A 16278-nucleotide genomic window follows, 5' to 3' on the forward strand; every position below is an offset into this window, starting at 1 on the left:
CCTGAAAAATTCAAGGTAAGAGAAGATTTATGCTCTTGGCAGTGATTAAAACACTCAGAAGCACTGGCTAAGCACTTCTGAGTTCTGAATCAAACCGAAAGAAGATGAGAGGTATCCAACGATGTATTTGTTCCCCCCAATTATTTCATGTTACATGAAAAAATGCCAAGATACATAAGTGTAAAGGAAGCTGCCGTTTGAAAACTGGTGCAGGAAAAATACCATCTAATTCGTTTCATCTTCATGAAAACATTTTTTGAGAAAATGCATGAAAAAAGTATAAATGCAGGATTTTAAGGCAAGAGCTAGAACCGTATTCTCAACTTCATTGAATTGCCATAAAAGTCAAAAAAATGTGGCTGTCATACCAGGGTATGTAACACTTGTAGTACTTTATGAAAGCAGCAGAAATTTTGACGAGCTGGTAGATTTGCTGTATAACGGTTAAGCTGTCTGTGTCCACCCACACCTTCCGCTGGCCTCGGCTATAAAGTTCAAGAGGAGAGAAATACTGGTTTACACTTCAATAAAAGACCTTTTTCATCAACTATGCTCTTCTGACTACATCAGTCTCGCTGTAATCCAACCATCAAGGTCAAGTATGTGTATGTGCGTGAGTATGTGAGAATGACTTTGTGTGCTGCAAGAAGGCAAGTTTAATCTCAGGGCAATCAAAATAAAGGAAAACAGCATTAGGGCAACTTTCCTCCACAACTTTGAATATTTATTTTCCTAACTGTGATTCAATCAGAGTGGCCTGAATGAAAAGTGTTATTTGGGTCAAAGCACTAGCATCTAATCTAATAGTTCAGCACTTCCATCATTTCACTCTTAAACATTCACACCTACTTTCCTGCACAGATCATTTTTCTGTAAGAGGCCACTGAGCAGCTTTAATGGAGTTCTGCGGTTTCATTTTCTCAAGGACACTGTGCAGTTTAAGTTAGCTTAGCTCTTCAGTGCCAAACACACATTAAGCTAAAATGCATACTTCTGACCTTATCTTTAATTCTCAGCATGTCTATTAAGTTTTTAAAAACAGAAATACACTTATTAGACACCAAATGCATACTTCACACAGTCTACACGAGTGACTGAGCAGCCACTAGAGGATTTTTTTGCCCCAATACAAACACACAAACATGTGTACACATCTGCCAGTTGTGTGTTTTGTGCTTTCACATGACACTATTTCATCCTGATCAATGCCTTTGTCCTACAGACCCAAAGCTCAAAAGCTGTGGCCTGTTGCCATGGTTATCTCTATTTGAAACCAGAGGGATTAACCTCTGTTTGGCTTGGGAGAGAGACAGGAAGATAGAAAAAAACGAGACAGAGGAGCAAAACGAGAGGGAAAAGGTGTAGGAAAAACAAGGAGGAGTGAGAAATCCAATGAGTAACAAAATAAGCCAAACTGACAATAATAAACAGAGGGCCAGAGACACAGCAGTGTCCATTAACCCCCCAAAATGTGACGTGTTGTTTTTTCCCCCCCCCAAAGTTTTCTGCACCACAGGGAGTATAAATTAACAATCACACTGCTGTTGGGTTGTTTTGATTAAGTAAAAATAACTGAACAAACACTGGGTACCATGAATTGTTTTTTCCCCATATTGGTTTTTAAAGCACATGATTCGAACTGTTTTTTTTTTTAATAGAAAGAACTGATGTACCTGCAATACCAGAAACATAATCAGCACTATAATGTTACAAGTGACAAAACATAAAAACAAATCTGTGACTGACTTTATTTACATCTGTAATACTGCCAACTTGATCCCCTTCTTAAATTTTTATCTGGCCCAGCTCTGTTGATTTGGGCTACACAGAAACCACTGTCACACAGCACATTTCAAAACTAAATATTGGGATTCTCTCACTGAGATGTTGCCTTTTCATTGTCAGTTGTTATGCTTTGTTGTGAAAAGCAACAAAAGCCATAGATGTTACTCACTCAGAAAAACATAGTACAGCAAATGATCCTCTTTCTCAACTTCAAGAGTGAGAGTTTGAACCAAGGGCTCTGGCTGCAGAGTGTCTGTGTTACAGACACTCAAAGCACATGTAGAGAAATTTAATGGAATTAATGTAACATGGAAGCACAAAAAAGAATTTCAGCTGCAGCCGTTTTGCATCAGGAGATGGGCTTTTGAAGATGCAACTTCATTTGCAGTATGTGGTCGCTGTGAAGATGCGTTTTCAGTGTGTGTTGCTGAGGAGCTAGGATGAGAGAGTAGAGATTTTCTCGCCATCTTTTGATGTCGGGACGAGGGCACAGTGGGGCCAGCTGACAGCTTGTTGGGCCAAGGTTATTTACTTTTAGAAAGGGAAAACCAGCCTGAGTCAGCAAACACTAAAGGGCAGTCACACATACGCACATTCACACACACTCACGCGAAGACACATGCACATAAAGATGAACATGAGCATGCCTATGTACGCGCATCCCACCCTTGCCGAACTACACACCTACACACGCAGAGAGTTTAAATAGTCTCATCACAGGAACACCATTGAGAAAACAGCAGTCTAATTACCATCATATCCTCTACCAAGGACACCTCATGATGGCAGGCTCACACTCATCTATTCATTTTACATGTACAGACCACATCCTCCCCTCTTACAAAGCCATTATGCCTTAACAAGGGTTCTTAAACCCTCCCAGTCCAAACTGAGCAGGTTTAGTGTCCTCCTGAGACAGAACCTTGTTAAAGCTGCGTCATTAGGAGCAGCCGCAACAACCTGGCCTGTCTTCTATTTCAGGGGCATTACCCCAAATTGTGCATGTATAGGATCTGATAACCAGAAAGCAGTGAAATAATTAATAATAACCCCACTACCAACACTCACACTCCACACACACACACAAAGGAAAAACCACAAGCAATTACATATGATTTATTATAATAGTATGCATAGCAGCAGAGAGCCAACCACCCTTATATTTAACATTCATAGGATGAGCCAGGAATTTTTACCCTCATGCTGAACTTTGGTTGCTAATGTCCAATTTCCTTTCTCTAGTCAGAATGGGAACGTTCCTGAAAAAGGACAGCCAGTGGCTGTCATTAGGATTCTCAAAGTTCTTGACATTATCAATCATTTTCATTTTTAGTTGCACCCTCAAATTAAGCCAGCCAAAGGTCATAATTATGGAGTCTGGTCATACGGCTCTTTCATACTGAGCAACATTATTTATGTCCTTACCAAGCATTAACTCAACTTGGCACATTTACAGAACTGATTATATCAGCTTTAATATAAACAAATTCATTGACATTTAATATATCAGTTTATCTGTAATGAAGTTTCACCTCTACAATCTATTTGCATTTTGTTTGTATTTGCATCCAATATAAATCTGAAGCATTTGGTGTGTATCTAGAAAAAGATCTTGAAATGAAACCTGGGGGACATCCCATGTTAAATTGCTAACTTTTTCAATAAATCTGAAACTAAAACTAGAGATACAATCAAACAGATGACAAGGCTCATATACTTTAAGTAAAATAAGTACAATTTTGTTTCTATAGGACCTCATCAAAATAAATATCAAAGTCCTTCATACAAAAATATTAGAAAAAAAGTTAGCCTAAAGTAAGTATAAAAATATGGTTTTAAAAAGAGATCCATGCTATCGAAACACACTTTTATAATACAAAATCTATAAATCAGATCTCAAATTATGAGGATTTTGCCATAAAAATACAAACCTCCTTAAGGAGTTACAAATAGACCCTCAATCAATTTTCCTGTAGACTCCTGGTGGAGCACAGGGCCACAACAACACCACGCCAACTGACTCCTTTCTGGGCCGTTCTCTTCAGCTGGGTCCACGTCATTCCAGCGGCCTTCACTTCGCTCTCGACAGATCTTCTCCATGTCTGTTTGGGTCTCCCCATACAAATAGACCCTGGATAATTAAAACTTCTGACATCTTGATTCTGTTGTTTTCGTTGCTATAGAGGTATGTGGTATCACTACACCAAGATCTAAAGAGCTCTCTAAGGCCTTCAAAAATAAGCTCTGTCTAGCTTTGAGTCTGGCAAGTGACCCTCCACCGCCCCACTCTTCTCTGGAACAGACTGTTTGATGCCTAAAGAAGTCTACAAGAACAGAAAAATTTGGTCACACTGAACTGCAAGTAACTCGCAGAGTGCAGATCAAAGAACTTTTCAGTACAAGAATGACAAACCGGCTGTGAAGTATGGCGGCGGAAATGTTATGTTGTTTGGGGTTGCTTCACTGCATCAGTACACAATCTGTAGTCTGATTCCGTTACACAAAACAGCTTAACTATTAAGCTTAAGTGGAACTTGAGTTTTTACTTGAATAATAATAAGAACATTAGTACATCCTCAAACACATGGCGAAAAGCAGAAATAGATAATCATGGAATGACCTATTGCAATGGAAGGGATTTAAGAAAACTTGTGTCAGGGACAAGGATAATTCTACAAAACTCCAAGCAATCATTCTGCTAAGTGGGCAATACTCTTTATCAATGTTTTTGCTCCAGTCAAAATTGGAGAAGATGTTAAACAGCTAAAGTTTGCCTGAGGGATATGCAACGAGAGACAGATGATGCAGACGAAGAACAGTTTATGCAACAGGAGCGAAACAGACTGCACAATAATAAATGTTGACATCTCACTTTCAAACATGTTTTTCTCAACTGTCCTAACCAATGGCTTGAAAAGAGATACTAGTATATATTTGGAAAACTCTTTCAAATTAAGTGTAGGTCATAAATCATACGTATTTATAACACTGTCAACAGAAAGATTACGATTGTTTTTTAGGTACTTGTTATATAATTGTTGCTAACAACCCCACTCACACTACAACTAGCATTACAATTCACTGCAATTTATCATGTATAGTTTAATTGGAACCTTGTATTACAAATGTGGTGGAGTAGCTATAACATATCTAAACCCTCCATGTGTGAAATTGCACATAGTAAATAATCATTAGAAAAATACAACAGGACCAAGAGCTGAGGTAATTAACGCAATACATCTCGAGCATACAAGTGCCATTATTGTCTCTGAAACCACAAATCCTTCATCTGAGTAAATGTTACAAGGACACCCAACTCAAATGTTATCGTCCCACTGAGTGGTCATTATCAGCTGTAATCAGTCTCAAAGATATCGCCACCAGGCATCCAGGTGACAGCAACTGGTAAGCATTGCAGGTGTCCAACTCAACAATCACCACAACTCTGTGCACAACCCTCTAAATCAACAAGCACAAATGACTTCAAGGATTTCAGTGAAGAGATTTTTCTAAATGAAGAGGCATATGTAATTGAAATTAATAAATACTTAAAAAATAGATAAGTGAAGAATAGTCAGACCGCATGGCAGAGCGAGAGGAAAAGGCTTCATTGGTTTTCAGTGGGCATGTACAGACTCAGGCGTACTAAAAGGTTACAGCATTTGATTTGTGATATTCCACTCTAAAGGCTCTGTCTCTGTCTGGAGGAGCAGTTTGGCTACTGCTGTCCACAAAGTTTGATCGATGGCTGAATTATGCCATCGGATTGCGAACCTAGCCGACTATGCTGTCTGCCCAATGACAAACAACGAGCGTGCCTGGCCACCAATAACAATGAGAGATGTGAGGACCGAACAGCCAATCAAAAAATAGAAGCTATAGTGTCCCCATAAAAAGGGACCTTTCACACAGCCTCTCTCACTGCCATTAATATACTTCACTCATATGTATTCCACTGAGTGTGTGGGGGGAAAAAAGATTGTAAATGCAGCGCCACCCTTTTCTTCCTCACACCCTCCTTTTCTGCTAGCCTTTTATTTCCTTCTTATACTTCCTCCCTCTCAGAGTTCAGGCTGCCCACTCCACATATACTCCATCTCTCTCCACCCTCCCTTGCTACAGTTTGGGCTTCCCACTCCCTCCCTCCATCAATCACCGCACGCACCCTCCCTCGCTCCAGCAGCCCACTCAACGGCTAATTCCACAGAGGGAGAAAATGTGAGGATAGGCATTTTATAGTGTTTTCCAGTTATCTCCGTCCTTATAGAGCTGTTCTCAACCCAGCTCCATCAAACCAAGCACCACCCCCACTCTCTAGCTGCCTACTCCATCCCTCCTCTGTTCATGGCAGTACTTCCCTCATTCGTCTTTGTTTTCCGTTCTCTCGCGGGTAATGCTGGGGTGAAACCAAATCTGAAGGGTTTTTCTTAATGAGCCATTCAGTAGTTGAAAAGCATCTTACTCTAACAAAATGACTGAAAATTGCTTGAAATGTATTATGTAATTCCTCTAAAATAATATCATTTCACATGTTATTGCTGTAGCTGTTTGCGTTGCATTGCTGAAATATGAGGCTATGAACATGTAATGCTTTCATTCACCACCAAACAAATTGTGCATTTGCTTGGGAATCCATCCTTTACTGACTGTCTTCTTAAACATGACAAACTTCAAATTCATCCCCAACCTGTACTGTTGTTAGCAAACATGATTCATATGGGCCTGATTCCATTTCCATGACGCTCTCTCTCTATTTTAGTTCTCTTTCAAAGTGACTCAGATTTACTACAATGTACTGGCTGCGTTTATAAATCAGATGGCAATTATTTGCAAATTATCAGAGTCAGATAGTGCTTGTTTAGAGACAAGTGGCCTCCCACCTGTGGAATCGCTTTGGTCCACAAATACTTGCAATTGGTCACCAAATGTGAAAATAAATCAGTGGCCAACCAACAATTTATCCCAGTCAAAAGCACCTTGCTATTCTTTTTCTTGGCCATTACACCAGCTTCATAGTGCAGTGGTTTGTACATTTACACAACAGGCGATAGATCCCAAGTTTGAGAATAGGACGAAACAAATCCCTAAGAAGGTTGTGTCAGGAAGAGCATGTGTTGTATGGAGCCACATCAAACATGTGGCTCTATCTGCTGTGAGGAAGGTAAGATGTCTGGGAAAAACAAAAACTGATTGAGCCACCAGCAACCACCTGATGTCAGGGATGCAGGGATCTGTTGAATTCATGTGATAGCTACTGCTGCCCACAGAGACTACAAAACATATAGCAAATTAAGAGTTATGAGGCTAATAACTTAAGTTAACAACCAGGGACTTTGATCTATACATACATATATATGTACACACAAACACTCATATATAATGCCTCTTTTGCTAAATTGCCTCATCAAAAGACCTATGGAGGACTCAGTACAGAACAACCCATGACAGCATTTGCATTATCTAAGCCGCAGCATTTGGTGTAAGCAGCAACAAGTTTGCCAAAAAAGAAAAAAGTATCCTCTGTTTTTATTGCCTGCTCTGCCATCTCAAAAAAGGCAAGCGTTTTACTGATATTACTTTTGTTAATGAAGTATTTATGAGCCAGGGCCTTTCGAAAGAATGCTTTTTGGCTGCATATCGCATAAGCTCAATAACCTCAGGTTCTTGCAATCTATCCTTTAGCGGTACTGTACACTGAGGAGGGAGAAAAAAAATGTCACCAACGGATAATGAGTCACTTGTGTTTTATTAACATCTTCACTGTTTACCATTTTTGTTATTTAACTAGAACATTGACATTATACAGATTTATAAAGGTCTCTACCAAAAACAGTATACATGTTCTCGTGTACTCTTTATGCTCAAAGACTTCAGTTCTGTTTTCAGTACATTTACTGTTGTGCAAGTAATCTTTTTTGATGGCATAATACACAACTTAGTAAAGCAGTAAAATGAAGAAACTGTTATGTGTCACTAGGAATTATCATGATTACTGTAATGATGAGAAATATTTTTTCATTAGCAATGCAACAGCGGCGCATTAATCACCCAAACACCTATATTCATCTTCATTTTCCTCTCAGTCTCCCTGCCTCTCACGCTCTCCCCCCCATCCAGTCCATCTCTTTCTTTTGTTTTCTCACTTATCCACTTAACTCCTACATCTCTCTCTCTCCCATCACCCTCTACGCACACTAACATAAAAAGACACATGCACATACACGCGCGCACACAAAGCCAAGGGATGGTAATGCAGGGTTAATATGATTGGAAAGCAGCTGATGGTTGTGCACATTCAGGCCAGATTACATTTAATTCGATTGGGTTTCACTCACTAGGATCCCTCCCATTCCTATTTTCCTTTCTGTCCTCCTCCTGAATGTCCTCTTCCTGCTATTGTTTGGCTAGGCGCTGTCAGGTCTAACAAAAAGACAGTAAATTCAGCTTTATAACATCCTTAACCACTCAGATCTAAGCAACTTGCAATGCAAGTTGATGGCGTGTTCTTTTTAAAGAATGTAGAAATATTATAGTTGATATCTCTGAACACAAATAGAGAATCCAAATACATTTTGTTTAACTGCACAGAGACAACCTTCTTTGTCATAGCTGTGTATTCAAAAATAATCTACATAGTTTATAAAAAGAAGAGTCCTCTAAAGAGATGGGTCACTTCAGATTTTACAACAAAAGAAAGGAACATTACCCCAACACCTAGCCCAGGGTTTTCAATTTAAAACTCGGCTTTTCAGTCACAGGCTGCTCTTTACAAAGCAGAATAACACCAACATTTACATTATATGTGCTGGCTGTTGAAAGTATTCAGGTGTATTACTGTATATCTGGCTGACAAAATAAAAAATACACTCAAACAAATGGCTGAAAGAAAAAAGAGGAAAAAAACAAACAGGTTAAAAATAAGGTGACATGGTTTCCAGAAACAAACGGATAACAGAGTGATAGACAAGCAGGAAGCAGAGTGGGGGGAAAAGAAATGCTCTTGTCTTCCTGTGTATGTGTTTTTGTCTGGTTCATCTTTATTTTATGTCTCAGTTGGTCCTGCTGGCCACCTCTTCCCATCACTAACCTCAGCTGTCAGACACACACAGACACGCACATAAAAGCAGTACACATGCAAGAAAGCTTGCGCACACCGTTTATATCAGTAAATAAAGTCCAGGGGAGCGAAGGAAGAAAGGTAAGAAAGAATGAAAGAAAAAAAGAAAAAAAAAAGAGGCAGATAAATGACACTCAACCAGTGTCGTTAACTTTACGAGTGCCCGTTTTCTTTCTACCCTTCACACACTGTCCTTTCTCAACCCTGTAACTAACGACTCTGGAGGAGGCATTGCAGCACCTGCTGCACACATACACACACGGTTTGGGGGAAACGTACAACAGAGGAAATGGGGAGGGTGTGTGTGTGTGTGCGTGCGTGTGCGTGCGTGCGTGTGTGTGTGTGTGCGTGGACACGTGGGGCAACTAAACAAACCCCTAAAATAGGATTAAATGGTGGGATTTGGGGTTAAAAAAGAGAGAGAGAAGTGAATACAAAGACAGGAGGCGCCAAGGACAAAGTGGAGGGGAGAAGAAAGAAGGGAGAGAATAGGGGAGGAAGGTGTGAAGTGTCACTGCCAGTAGTACCATCTCTCTAATTAGCATAGTGACCTTGGCCCTGTGTAACTTATTATATACCCACCCACACACAGGGGCTTAGGTGATTTTGTGTTTGCAAAATAAAATAATGCCCTGATATGAATTTTAATATTCAATACTTTCACATTGCTGAATGTTCTTACAGGGCTACACATGCTTTTCACAAAACATTGTGTAGTGTATAAAATGCAGAGAAGCACCGATTCACATGTTGGTTAAAAATCAGAGCTAGAATTTAAATCATTCGCTGTACTCTGTGTAATAGTGTTAGGGGGATTCAACCTACAGATACTCTTACAAAAAGAGAAAGCAAGAACGAGGCTGGGAGACAGAAAAACTAACTGTGAGTGAGCTGGCGAGAGCGTGAGGGAGTACAGCTGTAGAAGTAATCATCTTTCAGGTCAACAGTAATTACCAAGAAGACTGAGGAAGTGAGTATAGGACACACGCACATACACAGTTTCTTGTCTCTTCTCTCATCTTGGCTTGCTGTGTTTTCTTCTCGTCTCATTTATTTCACAACCAAAACATGCACCTGCTACAAAAGAAGATGTCAGTGCAAGCTGCAGGGTTTAATGGATAAAGGTTTCTCGCAGTAAATCCAGTTATATACACACAGGCAGTCTAATCTTGCTTCAACTGTGCTCTAATTAATTCATGAGTGATGTCAGGAAGTTACTATAATCATGGCTAACACGGACTGCTTACACTGTGACATATACTGCTGCTTCCAGCTCTATTTTAAGCTATTTCCAGCGTCTTGCCCTAAATGCAACCTCTCAGCACAAGCCCCCTACATCTCTTACATTATCTGTCATGCAGCATGATGGTTCCCGTGTTTGGTTTTCCTGCTGCCCATTGATTCGTTTCTGTCGTCTGTCATGTGTATAAACCTGTCTGACATTTCTGATTCGTTGTCTTGACAGACCAAACTGCTGGTTCGGCATTTAAACAAACACGCAGATAACACTCGGGATGGCTATAAGCATTATGTGGTGTAGTCCATTTCTCTTTTGAGCTCCTGTAGGCACAAATGCTTACATCTATGACATATCATCTTGTCTCCAGTGTAGATTTATTTGTCCAACAATGGCTCTTAAGTGTTTTTTTTTTTAGCTATTTATACCGTTGCAGAGGAAGTTAAGCAAAACCTAGATCCTGGGATCTGTAGATTCACAATCATGTTTGCCTTTTTCCTTTCTTTATATTAAAAAAAGGAAAAGAGAAAAGATATTTTAAGCACCAGATCCACAGATAAGCAATTTCCATGCTCTTCTTGTCTCTACAGATTCATTTTTTTATTCATCCCTCCAAACAAGGTCAATGATATAGTTCTTCCTCTCAAAACCTATTCTATCGCCAGTTACTATGTTCAAGTCTCTTCCAATCAGTTTTAAAAGGCAGTAGATCTCATGCTTTTTACTGTATCAGAATATAGTAAGCCTCTGTGCTTCCTGGTAGCTGGGAGTAACTATAAAATAAGAATATAAAGTTGTGAGATATAATTTTTATACTGTAGAGGCTGCATAGATCAACACCATTTATGTTCTCAATATGGGATTATAACCCTGCCTTTATTTATCTGAACAAATGCTTTCAACACAGAATATGTTTTCAGATAGAGCAGGGCGATATGACCAAAAATATTTATCACGATATACATTTGAAAATTTGCAATAACGATATAACTGACGATATAATTGACACTAGACAAAATACTTTACAACTCCACAACTTTATTAGTGCAAAAAACCCCATCAATGTATTTTCACTTAAACAAGCAGCTGTTTTTTATGTGCATTAAAGTAATAAAAAAAAAAACACACACAAATGTAACAGTGCAAATTCCTTGCTGACAGTTTAACCAAAAGGCATTTCCAGTGGAAACTGGCCGATATATCCTCAGCATAACCATGTATAATATCCACAAAACTTAAAAAGAGGTCATACGCACACAATACGGTAATATTATGTTGAAGCACAGTACGTATCACTCCGCGAGGCTCCTGACTGCGATAGCCATAATGCTCCGACAATCCATCAAGCGGTGCGGCTTCGTAGCTTAGCAAAGTCGTACTAAAACATTTGACAGATTTTCGAGCTCCATGTACATAAAATCGTTTCGAGGTCAGTAAACACAACCAGAATTCATACATAAGGCACACGGGATTATAAAGGGTACTGTTGATTTTCAGAAAAATCAAAGGATTGATTTTAAGTGTGCCATATTTTCCAAACAACACTGTAATAACGACGGCCTGCTAGCATGTGCTACCAAAAATAGTGCTTTGTTGTGTATCTGACGGACGAAAGCTAAACCAGTTCCACATCACTGAAGTTGCAGCAGTTTTACAAACCAATTCTGGTTCATCTGTTTCATTTAACGATCCGCTTTCGCTCTTCTCATTCTGCATCACCGCCATGTGCGTATGTAAACAAAGGCACTGCGCATGCGCGTTTTACCCATATTCTAATCACGATATTTCATTTTCCTATCGTTGCCCAAAATTACACCGGTATTACCCTGAACGGTATGATATAGCCCAGCTCCATTTTCAGATATTTAAAAGTGATATGCATATGGCATGCTTGGCTAGATTTATCTTTGCAGATTGGATGCTATGACATTTAAGTCCAGCACTAGCTCAGTAGTGACGCTATCCAAACATCCCGAAACCCCAAAATAGGTAATATTTGTCTTAGATGTTTCATCCTTCTTTAAAACAAGCTGATCATCTCTCTCTCTCCGCCCTTCACTTTGGCTGAAAGACTTAACTATCTTGCAGATTAGACGCAACATCAAAGCTTACCATCTCAGCTAGCCTAAACAAAATCTCATTGAACTGCTATATAAACACGTTTTCAATTGTCAGTCTCTCTAATTTAAAAAAAAAAAGAAAAGTGGTTAAACTCAAATCAAGTTGCTCAACTTACAAAATGTTCAAGGTTAGGCTTGAGATGGAACATCCTCCAGTGTTTTAAGACTGTAAGATTTATTTACTGCTCACTGATCTGGGAAAGTTATGTGGGACGTCAGCAGCTCTTCTGCATAATTAGTTCATGAAACTGTAAGAAGTCTGTAATTTCATTTGAAATGGACTCTTTGCCCTCCGTTCCATCCCTCCAGAGAACTCAATCTCCAAGGAGTCGAGGGTTCTCCCCTCTATAACAGCTAAACACATCAACCCTGCTCCTCCCTATCCCAATACCCCCCCACCCACCACCCCTAAGCCTTTACGAACAAAATAAGAGATGGAAGTCTAATGAAAAGAGGTTTAATAGAAGAGCAAGGCAAAGGTGGCTCAAAGGCTTGCTGCTGTTTAATTCAATGGGATGCTCTTGGTGCCTGAAGACTGGCCCATTTTTAATTGCACTCCTCTCTCATTTAGAAAAGGAAGTATGCAGCAATACAGCTTTAATGAATCTGAAAACAAGACAGGCTATTCACTGTCTCTCCGTCTTTCTCTCAGGCAGGATAATGTGATTGTGCTGGTTAGGTCCACGTTTCGTCACAGCATTGTTGTCCTCCAACACGCACACATGCGCACACTGCAGATTAACCTGCATGCTTTCCTTAAGAGAAAAGAAAGATAGGCGTGTTCCCTGCTACTATACAGTCTTATAAGATATACTAATGCATGCATATAAATTTAACAAACACCCACTTTCTCTAATCTCATCTGTCTTTCACACGCTTTTTTTGAATATAAAACAGCATTACTAAAGGGCCACATAAGACCAAAAAGCAAAGAAAGATTGTGGAAATTTAGGAAGGCAGTCAAGCCTTAATGTGCGTCATTTTGTTTGCTTGCCATGAAAAAATTAACTCCAGGACTAATTCGATCAGTAATCTCAAACCAACTCAAGCAAACCTGCACTTCTCAGTCTCGAGTCAACCCAAAAGTATTACTCACGTGTAAACCAAGCGGTCACGGCAAAAGTTTTGATCATCGTTTTGATAGCAAGCTATTAAAAAAAGTAATCTCACCATCTACTATAATCAGTTTTCTTCAGGAGTTACAACACCACCTCATCAACACCAACACCGCCAAGTTAATCAGACCACAGACTGGAGCGTGTGACGGAGCTTACCTTTGCCATCTGTGCCTGGACTCCGCTGGCTTTGAGCGAGGCCACAGCCTTCTGAGCTGCTGCAGGGCTGTCGAAGTCCACAAAACCATACCCTGTACACACAACAGAAGTAACACAGATGTAGAAAGTGTCAGGAAGATGGAGGATGGTAAGGAGGAAAGAAAAAAAATGATAAAAATAATCAGGATTGGGTAGAGTTCTGAATAGTGCTGAGGAAGCTCACTGCTGATTTCTATCACAGACCTGAGGCTGTGTTTTCAGTGCATTAATGCAATAAATATGTCGAAATATAGTCAGGTCACGTATTTAATGAAAGCTGCTAGTTCTCCCTTTGAATGCATTTTTGCACAGAAGAAAACTGGTGATACAACAATAACTATACCATGTTTATGATCCATGTTTTTGTAATGATTTTTAGTGTATTTCAGTGCAACACAGCACTGCAACAAACTACTAAAAGCTGCTCACTGTACAGTCTCTGTAGATTAGTTATGTGAAAAAGAAAACTTCGACAGCGCTCTGTGCAGGTCTGTGAAAAACCAAGTTCTTCAGCACCTTTCGCAGCAACAATTTGAAGCAAACAGTTTCTATATGACCATCAGTCTCTCACATCTCTGTGGAGGAATTTTTCCCCCGGTGTTCTTTACGGTGTCTTTCATTTCATTGTGGTCCACAACTGTTTTAAGGTCCTGCCACAGCATTTCAACCAGGCTGAGGTCTGGACTTTGACTAGGCCGTTGCATCACCTCGACTCTTTTCTTTTTTTTTCAGTCATTCTGTTGTACATTTGCCGCTGTCCTGTTATATGACCCAGTGTCACTTAGGTTTAGCTGATCCACCTCAAAGGAGGGAAGCACCGGGCATCTCACAATACCTTACTGCAATACTTCACTCACAATCCAATATTATTGTGATTTTATTTTTAACAGTTCTTGATATGCTGAGTATTATAGTACCATGCGTTTATCACAGTGCAGTGGGTTTCTGATAATATATCAATTACCTGTGATAAACTGAGAATGAGAATCGCATATCTGTTGCTGTCTATGTAGACAGAAATTCATATTTAACAGAAAATAATTTAGGTCTCCTGGTATTTACACTGTATTGCTATGCAAAATAGCTTGATAGATTTTCCCCTAAAAGTCAATATTGAAACTCACAGAAAATAAATCAAAAGCAATGTGCAACAAGGGTTGTTACTGACTATGAAGTAGATTATAGATCACAGGTTATAAATGAAAAATCAACCAAAAAGCTACTGTCCAGCAAATAACTGACATTTGTTATGTTACATAAATCTGTTGCATCTGTTTTTGTTTGATAAGCTAAAATATGCCAAGTAACGTTGGGTGTACAGTTACTACATTTTCAGTTGAGAGAGGATCCTGTAACTTACTGTAGTTTGGGAGAAATTGTCAGGTTTAATAATTTATTTTATTATGAAAGTAAAATTCTGCATTGAAGAAAAGTGTATTATATGTGTATGCTGTCAGTTACAGTTCTCAGAAAGGAAATTTGAATATGCAAAAAAAAACAACAACTGTATTTACAAGGTCAAATTTAACATAGAATAAGAAATAAGAAAAGGTTCAGTAACCCCATGATTCAGAAATCAGAATCATCTTTAAAAAAAAGCTGGTATTTTTAATTACTTCCATTGTATTGTATCTGACTTCTCAAACAAAACACTAGAGATACACACATATATTCTTAAGTAATGATCAGTATTGAATGTCTCTGCAGTATATAGAAAAGACAAAAACTCATGCAACATACAATTACTGCAGCATTTGCAACAGCTAAAGTTACCTTTGCTCAAGTCAAATTAATAAGTTAAAAGTAAAATGTACAATGCTATCCATTTAATTTGAAACTCTGTGAATCTAGATTGACTAATGAAGGAGCACACAAATTAATCTCTAATTTTCTTTTACTGGGTATGGGGCCGAGTTAAGTGAGATGTCAAAAAAACGGAAAAGGAAAAAGACTTCTGTCTGCAGTGTGTCAGACAGCTTGGATGCAATTGTGTGAGACATATGTGAACAAAATGGGGAAATGCTTGTGCAAGTGATTTTGACTGTATATCTGTATGGAACATGCATGAAGCCCGGGGGGGGGGGGGGGGGGGGGGGGGGGGGGGGGGGAGCACAAAAGACTTGAAATTCCAGCTGTGGTATGGAGTGGGCTGCATGTTAACAGTTGAATGATCCACATTTCAAAAGCCTCACTTACCACAATCCTGAATGTAAACATGATAAGAACGCTGGAAACACGCATACGCCTCATCCCTAACATCTGTTGTTGTCTGTCTGTCTGTTCCAGGGTTTGGAAATGCGCTCCATTTTGCTGATAAGCAGATGATATTTTATTGTTCAAAGGCAGCAAGCTGCTTTCACAGCAAGATCTGCACTGCACACACAAATATTTATACTGTTGCTAATGAGAAACTCATAATTTAGCCTAAATAGGGTTACACAAACACACATTCAAGTTCTTCCTGTGGAACACACACGTGATGTGCACACATTAGCCTCTGTGGCAAACACAGATGGATACACAATATATGCAAGCATGCAAATATCCACGCTACCTACACCAGTACTGACTGTTTTCTTTTAATCTATATTTATTTAATTAGTGCCACTCTGAAACAGTTCCACTAATTGAGATTGCACACAGTATTTGTCAGCTGTGCATTAGGGATGCTTTCATTTTATTCCAGGGAATGTTGAAAAGTTCCAT

The 16278-nt window shown here is 39.3% G+C and overlaps 1 protein-coding gene across 3 annotated transcripts in view; it reads right to left on the reverse strand.

Annotated features, from left to right (window-relative positions):
• The window catches only part of rbms3 (RNA binding motif, single stranded interacting protein), a 129939-nt gene that overhangs the window by 56197 nt on the left and 57464 nt on the right, over positions 1 to 16278 (reverse strand). For all 3 annotated transcript variants that reach the window (XM_087848039.1, XM_087848041.1, XM_087848038.1), the window contains exon 4: positions 13534 to 13625. In XM_087848039.1, the coding sequence (XP_087704165.1) occupies positions 13534 to 13625 (92 nt within the window). The remainder of the gene's footprint in view (positions 1 to 13533; positions 13626 to 16278) is intronic.

The sequence above is a fragment of the Neolamprologus brichardi genome, chromosome 11 (genome assembly GCF_056152115.1).
Source record: "Neolamprologus brichardi isolate AB-2024 chromosome 11, ASM5615211v1, whole genome shotgun sequence".
Taxonomy (NCBI): domain Eukaryota; kingdom Metazoa; phylum Chordata; class Actinopteri; order Cichliformes; family Cichlidae; genus Neolamprologus; species Neolamprologus brichardi.